Genomic DNA, 13,260 nt, shown 5'->3' with positions numbered 1-13,260 from the left:
GTATAGTTGGTTAGTGTCTCCTTGTTTTGGTAGGTTACATAGGGATTTTGCTAGGGGAACTTGATTGCCTTACAAGTTGGTGTTTTTTTTTTTTTTTTTAAGTGTTTAGAAAACTAAAAATATACCTTATTCTGACTATGTCTTTTTGTCTTAACAGAACAAAAACGCCGCAAAATTGATACCCACCCTTCTCCATCACATTCCTCCACAGTAAAGGTTAGTATAGCCTGAGGAAGGCAGCGTCCGTGTTAGGCTCACCTGTTTGGAATACCAGTGTCCTGACTTCCTTCAAGTCTTATGCCAAGCATTCACTGGAGCCACTGGAGGTTTTATGTTGCATTAGAAAATGAATTTTTCTATATTGGTGGACTGATTTTTTTTTCCTATTATTTTTATAAAAATGTTCAAACTTCAAGGACTTGGCACTAATTTTGTAGTGTTTCAAAGTGCAAGAGAAATTTTACCCAGAAGTGCCTCAACTGCTTTAAGCAGTCTTTTTTGGAGTGCAATGGTAGCTACAAGCAAACAAATCTTTTCAGCAGAATGAAGCCTATTTTTCAGCATATTGAAGAATATATAGCACTGAAGACTTCCTGGATGATACAGGATAAACAAGTTACCTCTGAATTCAAGCTTCTTGATGAGCATCATACCGATATGTGCCTTCTAAGAAGGAGTCTTGAAAGGAGTTCCATTTTAAAGTCTCCTTGGTGATCAGTTCTCCTGTAGTTGTGTATATTCAGTGAGCATGCAGCTTCTGTTGTATCTTCCCTTGGAGGTTTGTTTATACCCATACTGGGTTCCCAACAAGTTGAACCTTCCGTTACGATAAAAGCAGATGTGGCATCCAATCCTACCACCCAGCAAAGAGAAACCCCAGGCATTCAACTGCAGCACAAAATCGTGGGTGTAGCCTTCTTGAAGACTCAGGGTAGCCATTCCTTGCTCCACATTTAATTTTAATTCTAAAGTCATCTAATTTCATGGAATCTTTGAATTTGCAGTACGTTGAACTTTTTAAAAACTGTAAGTTACCAATTCTTCATGAAAGCACTGTGGTGGAATATTGTAGTTGATTTCTTTTTCTTTCTTTTTCTTTTAATGCTTTTTTTTTTGTGTGTAGGAAGTGTGAGATTCACCATGATAGGCACTTTGCAAAAAAAAAAAAAAGTGATTACTCTTACATATTTTGTTTTCTTGTTAATGCAATGCCACTAAGTTTTCCAGCTACAATTAAAAAAAGTGTATATTTATATTAGAATTAAAAGTAAAATGTGAAACCTCCCAATTAAAGAAGAACTATAAAAAATATAAGGCAATGTTCTTCCACAGTGACCTCCAGTATTTTAAATTTTTTGTGGAGAAAAAAAATATTTTGCTTTCTTAAACCTCTTATCTATAGCTTAAGTAGAGAGATATGAAAAATGTGGCATTAACATTTGTTTTAAAATTCTGAACAGGGAATGATGTTTATTTCTTACATTGAGTACTTTTAATTTAGTTTTTTAACATTACAATTCCATTACATGGTTTTGTTTTTGTTTATATTGTTGATACTCATATCGATGATGGCATCATGAAATTTATCCTCACAAGAAGTAGCTGGTTTATTTTCAGGTTACAGCTATACTTCCCAAAGTTCCTCTGGGTTCTGAGAACTATGCCAGCTCACCTGTCATCTCCATTCATTTTCTACAGGACAGTCTCATCGAACTCAAGGAATCTTCAGCAAAGGTTTGAGTCTTTTAAAATCATCATGCCTAAGTAAACCAAATGTTCTTTACTTATTTTACTTAATAGATGCCCTCACCCTAGTACATTCAGTAAGCTGAGATCAGTGGAAAAAAGTACTCTGCTTACATTGAATAACCTTCAAAAATATTAAATGTTAAAACTGAAACAACAGATGACAATGGTCCCTTTTAATGAGATTGTTACAACATATATGTAATGTGCCAACATTTCTGTCATCTCTCCCTGCTTGCTGTGTTATTCATTCTCCTTTTATGCTTCAAAATCTGGAAATAAGTTTAACATTCGGGGAAGAAGTTATTGGTTTGTTTTGGGTTTAATTTTTTAAAACAAATCTGCCAGGCTTTCTGACCATTTTAAACAACCCAAAATACCAAAAAATAAATTCAATGCGTTCACATATCTGTTTTAAAAGTGGACCTCATCTCAGTCCATAAAAATTCTTTATGTATCCTTTGTTGAGGTACCTTTCTGGTAGTTGTAGCACATTATCAGAAGATACAGTTAATGTGAAATAATCATTCCCATGGAGGGGAATACTCGGTAGTTGTGTTTACATGTCAGTATTAATTCTTACCTGTTATTCTACTTTCTTGAGTATTCTTCTACTAAAGATAGTGTGCAGTTTGTGTATCTTATTACAGAGTTTATTACAGTATTATAGTTGAGTTGTCCATTGTTCATGTTGTTTTGTCTTTGTTATAAAATGTGGTCCTTTGAATTTTCTACTTTGCCTCCTCTTACAAGCTACAAGCAAATGAAATCTGCTTAGCAGAATGAAGCCTATTTTTCAGCATGAATATTGCTTACCATAATTAAAATAGAAATCTGCTAAGCATGATTTCTTTACTGGTGGACCAAATGAAATTTTGAAACAGAGCCAGTTGACATTACTAACTGATTTATGATGAAATGTCTGTGGGTATTAGGTAAATAAGCACTAATTTTTAACAGTTTATATTAGCCAGTGTACCTGCATCCTAAAATTGTAGCATTGTTTTTAGAATATATTGTATTAATCAAAAGTCTCAGCTATACTGGGAGAACTTCCATTTACTTTTTTTTTTTTCTGATTTGAATGGATGTTTTATTTGAAGTAGATATTGGGATTATTCTGAAATATGCTGTTGAAGAACAAGTCAAAATAACACATTATACACATCAGCTTAATATTAATTTTGAAAATTCTAAACATTCAACATGTTTTTGTTTTTTGGTGTTAGCTATAATGTCACAATACTAATGAGAGTTTTCAGTACCTAGTAGGAGTTACAAAAATGTTGATATCAGGTTGGAATTATATACAGCTGTTTTTTATTACATGGGATTACTATTTAAAATGATGTTCCTATTTAGGTTAGTTTTGGAAAGCTTAATTTATATTTCAATTTTGAAATCTATAGAACTTTCATTTAAAGTACACTTTTTATTGGCTAACTTAAATATATATTGCAATATAGTAGGTTTTTAAAACCGGTTTTGATTTGTTTATGTTAGTCTTAACCATCAGTGTGGTTGCTATTTTAAATTAATGGGCTAACAGTGTTAACTTGTGAATATTTATTTACTGAAACATCCTTTGAAGCATTTTGTAACCTGCTGTTTAATTGGATTTTCTAATCGATGGTTCCTCACATTTGTGAAAAGGCCTTTTGAAAATGTGTACTATCTCATTGCATGCTCATAACAGTGCTGTGAGGTAGACGTGGCAGGTGGATAATGTCTTTTTGACAAATGAGAGACTAAAAGTTTTTTAGCTTTCCTAGTTAACATCTTGTTAGTATCCAAACATGAACTAAAATTGAGATTCATTGATTCCTAGCACCACTCATTTCAACAATAGTTGAAAGGGTTTTTGTAGTTCCTTTAGTGTGTTTGCCTTGATTTTTAAAAATTAATAGCGACTCAAGTCAATCTCCCATATACCCCCTTTTTAAAAGTAGTATTTTGTGGGCATTTAGAATTTAATAGATTTATTCCACATGCAAGCAGAAAAATTTGAAAATGGCACATACATATGCTTCTAAAAATTATGTGACTCATACTACTTTTCAGATCCTTAGTATTTAGCATGGTACCTGGCTGGCAGTAAGGTTAGGTATTCAATAAATATTTGAAATGATCTCTTAAATCTTTGTACTTTGGTAAAGCATGCAGAGTACTGGTTTGCATAGTAAGTGATGTTGCATTTTTATGTGTCTAGAAAGTTTAATAGCATATGAATGCCTAGAAAAAAATTTCGCTAGACTTTGAGTGATCTCCAAAATTGATTATCTATAGCCTCATTGTTTCTGGGGTAGCTTTTTCTAGAGGGTTTGGAAGATTTACATCTGTTTTCATATTTTCTTATCACTTGTACATATAAAATTCTCTCCCTGCTTTAGTTTGAATTTTTAGTTGTGCTTTGTTTGTGTAATTTGTTTGTTTATTATTTATTTGCTATTTTTACTTTCTAATTCGTGGTAAAAGCAATACATGGATTTAGCTTTTCAAATGAGATTAGCTAAAAGAAGAAAAAATCTGGCTTAGTATCCAAATCTTTTCTGTCAGTTCACTCTTTGCCCCTAATTTCCAAATAGTGTATTTCTAATTTTGATCAATTGAGTTTTGATGTAGCAATTCTAAATGCCAGCTACATTTGATGAAGAAAATGTTAAAAAAGTACTTGTTCTACTAATCAACCTCTCTGTAATTTAAGAGGGCATCAGTAACCACCTCAAGACAGAATTTAGGTTTTAATTTGTTCACCATCTTAAAATGATGATTTACAACCAAACCCAAGCTTAAAAGTGAAACTCTCTTTATATAATATGGCGAAGCTTTAGTAAAATCAATGGAGCAGTGTTTTCTAAAGCAGATATTGAAATTCAGTCAAATTCTTTTTTGGACCTTAATGATCCCAATGTCAAGAATAAAAGCCAGTCAAGAACAAAACCCAGCAATGCTACATGTAAATTCTTTTAATGAATCCTTAATTTTATTTGGCAAACTTGAGTACTCACTGTGTGTACAAGGTACCAGGAAGTATGTAAAAGTAGAAAGGCACCTTAGCTCTCCTACCATATTGGAAACTATGTTACAGACAAAAATGTGTGACATGAAGTTAATAGGGAGCACTCCTCATGAAAAAGGTAAATATAAAATAATGGAAAGTGAGTTGCAGGTTTGAGCGATGGTTGAGTGCTAATGACTTTGAGCCATCTTTGAAGGCTAAGTAGGATTTCAAGAAGTTAAGATAAAAGTAAACAGCCATTCTAGTAATGAGAACTGCTGGAAAGGACAGATGTTAGGGGGTGATAGCCACAGCATAGAATGCATTGGGTTACTGTATGCATTTAATTCATTAGGCAATGAGAAACTGTATGTTTTATGCAAAAGAGTATTATCAGGACTATTCTGAAGAAGGAATTGAATTGGGTACATTCTGAACTAAGAATTTCTGATTGTGTATCAGTTGAGCTATGTGACTTCTTATGTCAAGAATGAAGTATTTGAACATTAATGCCAGAAGTAAGTTCTAGAAAAATTTCTCAATTTCTCGCAGTACAAAAAGCAAGTAAGCACAGTTCAAAACTTCATTATTAACAATGGTTGTGTGTGTGTGTATGTATGGATTTATGATAACAAACCTTTTTTTTTTACTTTTATTGACAAAAATTAATTCTTCTCTTAGAAAAGTCTTGAGTATTGCAGTAATATATGATTTCCTTTGTCTTAATCATAAATATTAAGATATGAATAAATCTCACAATTAGAAAAATTCTTGAAGTGTCATTTAAGACATAGCCAGCAAGAGTATCTTTTAGACAAGTATTTTTATGACTATTTATCATTCTCTTGCTCTTTGTTATTAATAAGCGTTTTGTCTGTTTTACTTTGCCAACTTTTAAACATTGAAGTTTTAAAGAGTCTACTTCTGCATTGCTCTGGCAGTATTTCTGAGTCAACTGAATTGAAAGTGTTTGGTGTTAAAAAATAAGTGTTTAATTCTCAAACTGATGGTCTTCTTTTTTCATGCATTCCTTTGAATACCAAAGGATTTCTTTATGTAAAAATATTTGAGTTTTGATTCACTATTCTATTTGTTCCTAAGGTATATCTAGCATTGTGTAGTTATGTAATGAGTTATATTCAGTATTTTGCCACATAATACTTTTAATGTTTTAAACATAGGCTTGTAGCACAGTTATAAATGCCATTAAGGTTAGGTATCTGATTATTTCCTGACTACTTCCTAAATATTTTATTTTACAGCATTGTTCCATATTTACAACTCACCTAAGAAGAGTTCTCTCTCAATTATTTAGTTAGAATATCCTTGATGTTTGACTGTTTTGCCTATAGCCCTTTTGGCAGAGAAAGAATAGGCAGAGAAGAATATTAGTTCATTATTTTTTAGTCTTTCGAATTGTTTAATTATACTCAGCTGACTAGATGGTTTTCTGAGATATTTAGAACCAGGAAGACAAATTTCACAGTTAATTGTGATTATTTTGATAGAAATTGGAATGCTTTCAGAAGTAGAGAACATGCAGCTTTTACATTTGTAAAAACTAATTTAAGATAATCTTTGCATGGTTCATACTGAGGCAGAAAAGAATTATTAAAAAAATCATGGCTAGATTTTATTTTTATCCTTTTGCCCATTGCCATTATTGACTGCCTGTCAGTGGATGGTAAGACTATTTAAAATTTCCATGATGGTGTAGAGATTTTTTTTGTTTTTAACAGAAAAAGTCCAGTTGCTATTTTTCATATATGGACTCTTGTAATGGTGGTTATAGGTCTTTACAATAGAGCTATAAGGAATCCTCTAGCTTGTGAATTTACTAATGAGTCTCAGTTGAGGCACAGATGAACTGGAGTTTAAATGGTAATTTTTATGAGGCCAAGAATTGCAACTTTGTGTAATTTGTGCCATGTCCTTTTATTTTACCTCTTATAATCCAGATAGCTGACCAGTTTTGACTCTGGGTGTAATTCCCAATTGCGTTTCATTTAATAAACAAATGATGCCAATGCTGGAAAACTAATAATCTTCAGTAATATTGCCTTAATTTAACAGCTCTACGTTAATCATACTCCTGCACCACTGTCCAAGAGTAAGGAGAGAGAAATGGACAAGAAAGATTTGGACAAGTCAAGGGAAAGATCCAGAGAAAGAGAGAAAAAAGATGAAAAGGACAGGAAAGAGCGGAAAAGGGTTTGTAATTTTTTTAAACTAGTTTGGAAAGCTCATTATCATGTACACCAGTGTGTATGTTGCCTTTTAAAAAATACTAGTTCGTTCCATAGTAGTCTGTTAGTTCATGATTTTATTGATATTTTTACCCTGAAGTCTTTGCATCTTCTACATTAATAAGGATCTTCAGCCTAGTAATCTCTACCAGCTCTGCTTGTCTTTCATGCCATTTTATCTAGTGTGTGATACTGCTGCAAATATTCTCCATTGCTAGTTAGCTGTGCCCTTCTCATATAAAAATAATACTTTAAAACAAAAACATAAGCAAGCCCTTGGTCAATGTAGTTCACAATTCTTGGTTCTAGGATCACTCAAACAATGACCGTGAAGTGCCACCGGACTTAATCAAGAGACGTAAAGAAGAGAATGGAACAAGTAGGTAGACTTATTAATATCTTTGAAGCTATCATCAAAGTGAATTGGAAAAGGCTTTCATGACTTTCTTTTGTAATTTTAGTGGGGGTTTCAAAACATAAAAGTGAAAGTCCATGTGAATCTCCTTATCCAAATGAAAAAGATAAGGAAAAAAATAAGTCAAAATCTTCAGGCAAAGAAAAAGGCAGTGATTCATTTAAATCTGAGAAGATGGATAAAATCTCCTCCGGTGGCAAAAAGGTAAATTAGGAAAATAAAGGAATAATATGCTTTATCTTAAAAAAAAAAAATCAACTCTGAAAATTTAGCAAATATTGAATTTTTTTCCTAGTCATATAGTCTTTTGTTCATTATTTAGGGGTGGGAAGAAGAGGTATTGAGGGAGGGCAGGTTATCTATTTGCGAAATTTGAGTCAGTTCATTCCCAGATTACTAGGAGGGTAGAGCTAATACACTTCTGAGATTCCTTTCCCCTCTCCATTTCACTCCCACCTACTTCTGTTGATTGAGTTTCATCAGCTGTTCTTTGCCTTGTCTTTTTTCTCCACCAACTCTTTGCTTTTAGTTTCTTTTTATTCCTGAAATTAAAATATGGTCACATGTATTCTTTCTGACCATCACAGTGTCATAAAGTCTTGATTGTGATTTGAAGCATTTTTGCAACATTTTCTCCTAATAAACTGATTTGTTTGAAACTTGTATTTGATTTAAAAATTAAATATAAGGTACATTCTCTTACATATTAATGGTTGATATTTAAAATGAATCTCATGCATCTGTCCTAAAGTAATAAGCAAGCCATTACTGCAGTATAGTTTACAAAACATTGTTATATATATTGAAAATATATGCCATATATTCATAGTTTATAAAAACACCTTTGGAAAATTATATGAACATTTTAATTCTATGCTTTAAAAGATAGGCTGTTCTTTTACGTGTTTTTTAATTGAGGTAAAATTCAAATAACATAAAATTAACCATTTTAAAGGTGTACGTTTAAATGACATTGAGTATATTTACAATGTTGTGTAATCTTCTCTATGTAGTTCCAAAGCATTTTTGTCACCTCCAAGAGAAAACTCTATATCCATTTAAACAGTCACTCCCAATTTCCCTTCTCCTCAGCCTCTGGGAACCATAAATTTGTTTCTTTATGGATTTACTTACTCTGAATATTTCATATAAATGAAATAGTACAATAATGTGGCCTTTTGTGTCTGATGTCTTAGCATAATGTTTTTGAAGTTCTTCCATGCTGTAGCATGCATCATTTACTTCATTCCTTTTTATAGCTAAGTAATATTTTATTATGTGAATATACCATATTTATTTATCCATTTGCCAGTTGATGGACTTCTGAGTTGTTTGCACATTTTGGCTATTGTGAATAGTGCTGCTGTGAACATTTTTGTGTGGCTATAAATATTTGTTCAAACACCTATTTTTAATCATACTGGGTATATGCCCAAGAATGGAATTTCTGGGTTATATGGTAATTCTATGTTTAACTTTTTGAGGAACCACCAAACTGTTTTCCACAGTGGCTGTACAGTTTACATTTCTACCAACAAAATGTCAGTGTGCAGATTTCTCTATATCCTTGTCAACACTGGTTATTTTCAGTTTTTGTTTTTTTATTGTAGCCATTCCAGTAAGTGTGATCAATATCTCATTGTGGTTTCGATTTGCATTTTCTTAATATCTAATGATGTTGACTGTCTTTTCATGTGCTTATTGGCCATTTCAAGAAATCTGTTGAGATGCTTTGACCATTTTTTATTTGTAGGGTTTGTGTTGCTCAGTTATAAGAGTTCTTTATATTTTTTGGATACTAGATCTTTATGAGATAATGTGATTTGCAAATATTTTCTCCAGTTCTATCGGTTGTCTTTTCACTTTCTCGATATTGTTCTTTGATGCATGAATGTTTTTACTTTTGGTGAAGTTCAGTGTATCTGTTGTTTTCCTTTTGTTGCTTATGCTTTTGTTGTCATGTTAAGTAAGTTTTTGAAGACAAATTATTGCTGGCAGTTGATGAAAAAGGGTTTTGAGCTGTCTTTTATACTTGATTTTCTCTTCCCCAGCTAATTCTACCATTTCTTATAGGAGTCCAGGCATGATAAAGAAAAGATAGAAAAGAAAGAGAAACGGGACAGTTCAGGAGGAAAGGAAGAGAAGAAACAATATCCTTTTCATCTTGATGTTTTCAGTCAGTATAATGGAAAGCTTTGATACTGGTCATGTTTACAGTTGTACCCTTGTAGTATGTGGTTTAAATACTTAAAGTCTTATTAGTTTTGAAATGCTCTTTCCAGTTAACTCTCTCAAAATGTGTGAAATCTGGAAGTGGGATACTTGATGTTCTTGATTTTTAAAAATACCTCTGTGGTGACTGAGATGTTTTATGCCACTAAGGGATTTATAGTCTTTTGGATTATATTATCACAGAGAGGAAGAAAGGAAACAGAGAGTCCCTAGGGCTGGAGACATTGGGAATAGAAGAGCAAAATGATGAGTCTGACAAGCAGAGCTGGTAGAGTTTGAGGCTACCAGGCTGGTCAGAGCCATTTAGGCCTGCAAGCTGAGGTGCTGTACTAAAAGGTGAGAAGCTGTTCTTTCTGCTGCTCCCAAAAGTTGTTTTCCCTTAATTTGTCATCTACTCATAAGTCCTCGGACAAGCACAGATAATGAAGACTTTCAATCATGGTGAGTATTCTCTCAACACCTTTTCATTTAATGATAAAAACATAAAATGAGGTCTGATAATGTTGAAAAAACCAGATGCATTTTACAAGCTACAACTATTTGATTTTTTCACCTAAATATAATGACCAAGTCTTTGGGTATAGATGCAAAACAAGATTCAGAGTTATTTTTAAGCTGTTTTCGTTTTAAGCTTGCTGATTAGCCACACATTTTTTTTTACGCACCAAGATATATTTAAGAACATCTGGCTTTCTCTTCACTCATTCCCATCTTCTCTGGATAGTTATGCGGTTAAAGTCCTTATAGCCTTGTAAATGCTGGTGATGGTATCTGCATTTTATAGGTGAAGAAACAGACTCTGAGAGGTTAAGTTGAAGAGGGTCATAGAGATACTAGTCAACAGAGCCAACACTCAAACCTTGGTCTTTTATCCTTTAGTGTTCTCTCTTCCTTTTGCTTTCTCATGCTGATGTGTTATCCAAAGAGTTTTTTTTGTGTGTGTGCCATTTTTTTCTGCCACTGCCCATGTTTTACAAAGCCAGAAAATATGGTTTGTGTTTTTAGTTCTGGAATTTACAATGTGTAACTTTTTTTTTAAGGTAATGCACTTTTGCTTTATGTGAGACTTAAAAAGTATTTTACCCATTTTAAATAGTGTTTCCATTATGGTGGATGCAGTTTTCCGACCCTGATATTTCCTTTTTTGAGCACGTATGATAATCTGAATGCTTAACTGTTACTGTTTGGTGATGCCTTAGTATTATTGAAATACCTAGGACAATTTGCCCCTACATGTAATGGTTCCAGACAGCTGTATTTTGAAGCTACTATCTCTGCTTTTTTTATGGCCCATTTTCTTGCTTCCATGTTAGCCATCATTTCATATATTGACTATACTTGCTTGTATATACCTTCCCCTAATATTATTGGGTGCTTCTAATCTTTTACCAGACCAGATAGATAACCAAGGCTATTTACCAGTGTTTAAATTACAAGCGAGGGATGTCTGAGAGCCAGTTTTGTATAAGGGTATGGGTTTCCTCGTCTTTATTTTGGCTGCAAAGCAGGGATTTGAGAGGTTGCCATATAGTCAACACCTGATGAATGGTGTGGTTTTCCTGCTTTTTCGATGCTTGTTACAAAAGTAGAGTAGGGTAAATAAGGTATTAAAGAACATTTAGAATTTAAAAGAAAATATTATTGCTAATTCTTCAATTCTAACTGTTCCTACCCCCATTCCAACCTTGACAACTATCTTCTCTGATGAGCTATAAACTCTTAATCCTCATCTTAACCTTTCTTTTAACCTGGCATTTTGCTGTCACATGTGGTCTCCCTATTAAAAGAAAAACAAAAAGCCTACCTCTCATATCTGCATTAGGAATTAGTCAGCTGTTGTAGCTGACAACGTTCACAGTGATTTTATATATCTCTCTTTACTCAGTAACTAAATATTATTTTGTATGTGAAGGTTATGCTACAGATTTGAGTTTTTCTTACATTGACCATGAATTTGTGTTTTACTTCTCTTTATAATCTCTTTGGAACAAAGGGATGACAAGGCTGGCCAGGGTTAGCTATTTGGCTGGTGGTCTTACAGCAAAGCTTCTAGATTCAGATTTCCTTTTAAAAGTACATCTAGCTGGATGTCCATCCTGTTGAATTCCTCATGGACAGCTTTGTACAATACTTTCTTCTTGGATCGACTCTTAATTTTGTGAGACTCTGGTTGATGTTTCTTTGTTTCTTTCTTTCTTTTGAGACAAGGAAGTCTCGCGCTTTTGCCCAGGCTGGAGTATAATGGCGTGATCTCGGTTCACTACAACCTCCGCTTTCTGGGTTTAAGAGATTCTCCTGCCTCAGCCTCCCGAGTAGCTGGGATTATAAGCATGCAACACCACGCCTGGCTAATTTTTGTATTTTTAGTAGAACTGGGGTTTCACCGTATTCGCCAGGCTGGTCATGAACTCCTAACCTCAGATGATCTGCCTGACTTGGCCTCCCAAAGTGCTGGGATTACAGGTATGAGCCACTGTGCTGGGCCATCTGGCTGATAGTTTTTTGTTTTGTTTTTGTTTGTTTGTTTGTTTGAGACAGAGTCTTGCACTGTCACCTAAGCTGGAGTGCAGTGGCACGATCTTGGCTCACTACAGTCCCCGCCTCCTGGGTTCAAGCAATTCTCCTGCTTCAGCTTCCTGAGTAGCTGGGAATACAGGTGTGCAACACCACGCCCAGCTAATTGTTTTTGTATTTTTAGTAGAGATGGAGTTTCACCATGTTGGCCAGGATGGTCTCGATCCCTAGACCTTGTGATCAGCCTACCTTGGCCTCCCAAAGTGCTGGGATTACATCCATAAGCCACTGCCTGGCCTTTTTCTCTCTTTTTTTGAGATGGCGTTTTGCTCTGTTGCCCAGGCTGGCGCAATCTTGGCTCACTACAGTCTTCACCTCCCGGGTTCAAGTGATTCTCCTGCCTCAGCCTCTCTAGTAGCTGGGACTACAGGCATGCGCCACTATGCCCAGCTAATTTTTGTATGTTTTGTAGAGATGGGGTTTTGCCATGTTGCCCAGGCTGATCTTGAACTCCTGACAGGTGATCCTTGGCCTCCCAAAGTTCTGGCATTACAGGCATGAGCCACCGTGCCTGGCCGATAGTTTCTTTTAAAAATATATATTGTAAATAGAGATGGGGTTTTAGCATGTTGCCCAGGCTGGTCTGAAACTCCTGGACTCAAGCCATCTGCCTACCTTGGCCTCCCAACATGCTGGGATTATAGGGATGAGCCACCATGCCTGGCCGATAGTTTCTTTTTCTGGCTGTTGACTGCCACTTTCTATTTGGATACATTCCAGGGTTGGTCAGGTCTGTTTTTCTTCCTTTTCTTTTAGAATGTTATCATTTCTGATGGGAGCTATCTATTTATAGGCTACTTTGAAATCTGCTGCCCTCCCCCACTCACCTTTTAATTTATTCTATAGAAAGGACAGCTCCTACATATGTCATATTTCCATGATTGAAAGATGTCATTACCTGTAAGATTTCATCATTGTTTTTAGGACAGTTATTTTTAGGTGGGTTGGTAGAAAAATGACACTGATTTGTAAGTGTCATCCTGAGTTTTACAAACGTTAAAATAATCACATTAGAATTAAGATACAAGGCCAAGCATGGTTGCTCATGC

At 34.4% G+C, this 13,260-nt stretch overlaps 1 protein-coding gene across 8 annotated transcripts in view; it reads left to right on the top strand.

Moving 5' to 3' along the window:
* THOC2 (THO complex subunit 2) overlaps positions 1 to 13,260 on the top strand; it is a 143,458-nt gene that overhangs the window by 124,572 nt on the left and 5,626 nt on the right. For 2 of the 8 annotated variants that reach the window (XM_002763232.7, XM_078362323.1), the window contains exons 32-38: positions 158 to 216; positions 1,699 to 1,734; positions 6,818 to 6,955; positions 7,300 to 7,369; positions 7,452 to 7,609; positions 9,479 to 9,555; positions 10,033 to 10,078. In XM_002763232.7, coding sequence (XP_002763278.3) covers positions 158 to 216; positions 1,699 to 1,734; positions 6,818 to 6,955; positions 7,300 to 7,369; positions 7,452 to 7,609; positions 9,479 to 9,555; positions 10,033 to 10,060 — 566 coding nt within the window. In that variant the 3' untranslated portion in view covers positions 10,061 to 10,078. Of the gene's footprint in view, positions 1 to 157; positions 1,027 to 1,617; positions 1,735 to 6,817; positions 6,956 to 7,299; positions 7,370 to 7,451; positions 7,610 to 9,478; positions 9,620 to 10,032; positions 10,079 to 13,260 lie in introns of those variants that run through there. The other 6 variants (XM_017968460.4, XM_078362320.1, XM_078362322.1 and 3 more) reach the window with 5 other exon arrangements.

This window comes from Callithrix jacchus, chromosome X (genome assembly GCF_049354715.1).
Source record: "Callithrix jacchus isolate 240 chromosome X, calJac240_pri, whole genome shotgun sequence".
In the NCBI taxonomy this organism is placed as follows: domain Eukaryota; kingdom Metazoa; phylum Chordata; class Mammalia; order Primates; family Cebidae; genus Callithrix; species Callithrix jacchus.
The sequence above is the reverse complement of the archived record's forward strand: the minus strand, read 5'-3'. Positions and strand labels throughout refer to the sequence as shown.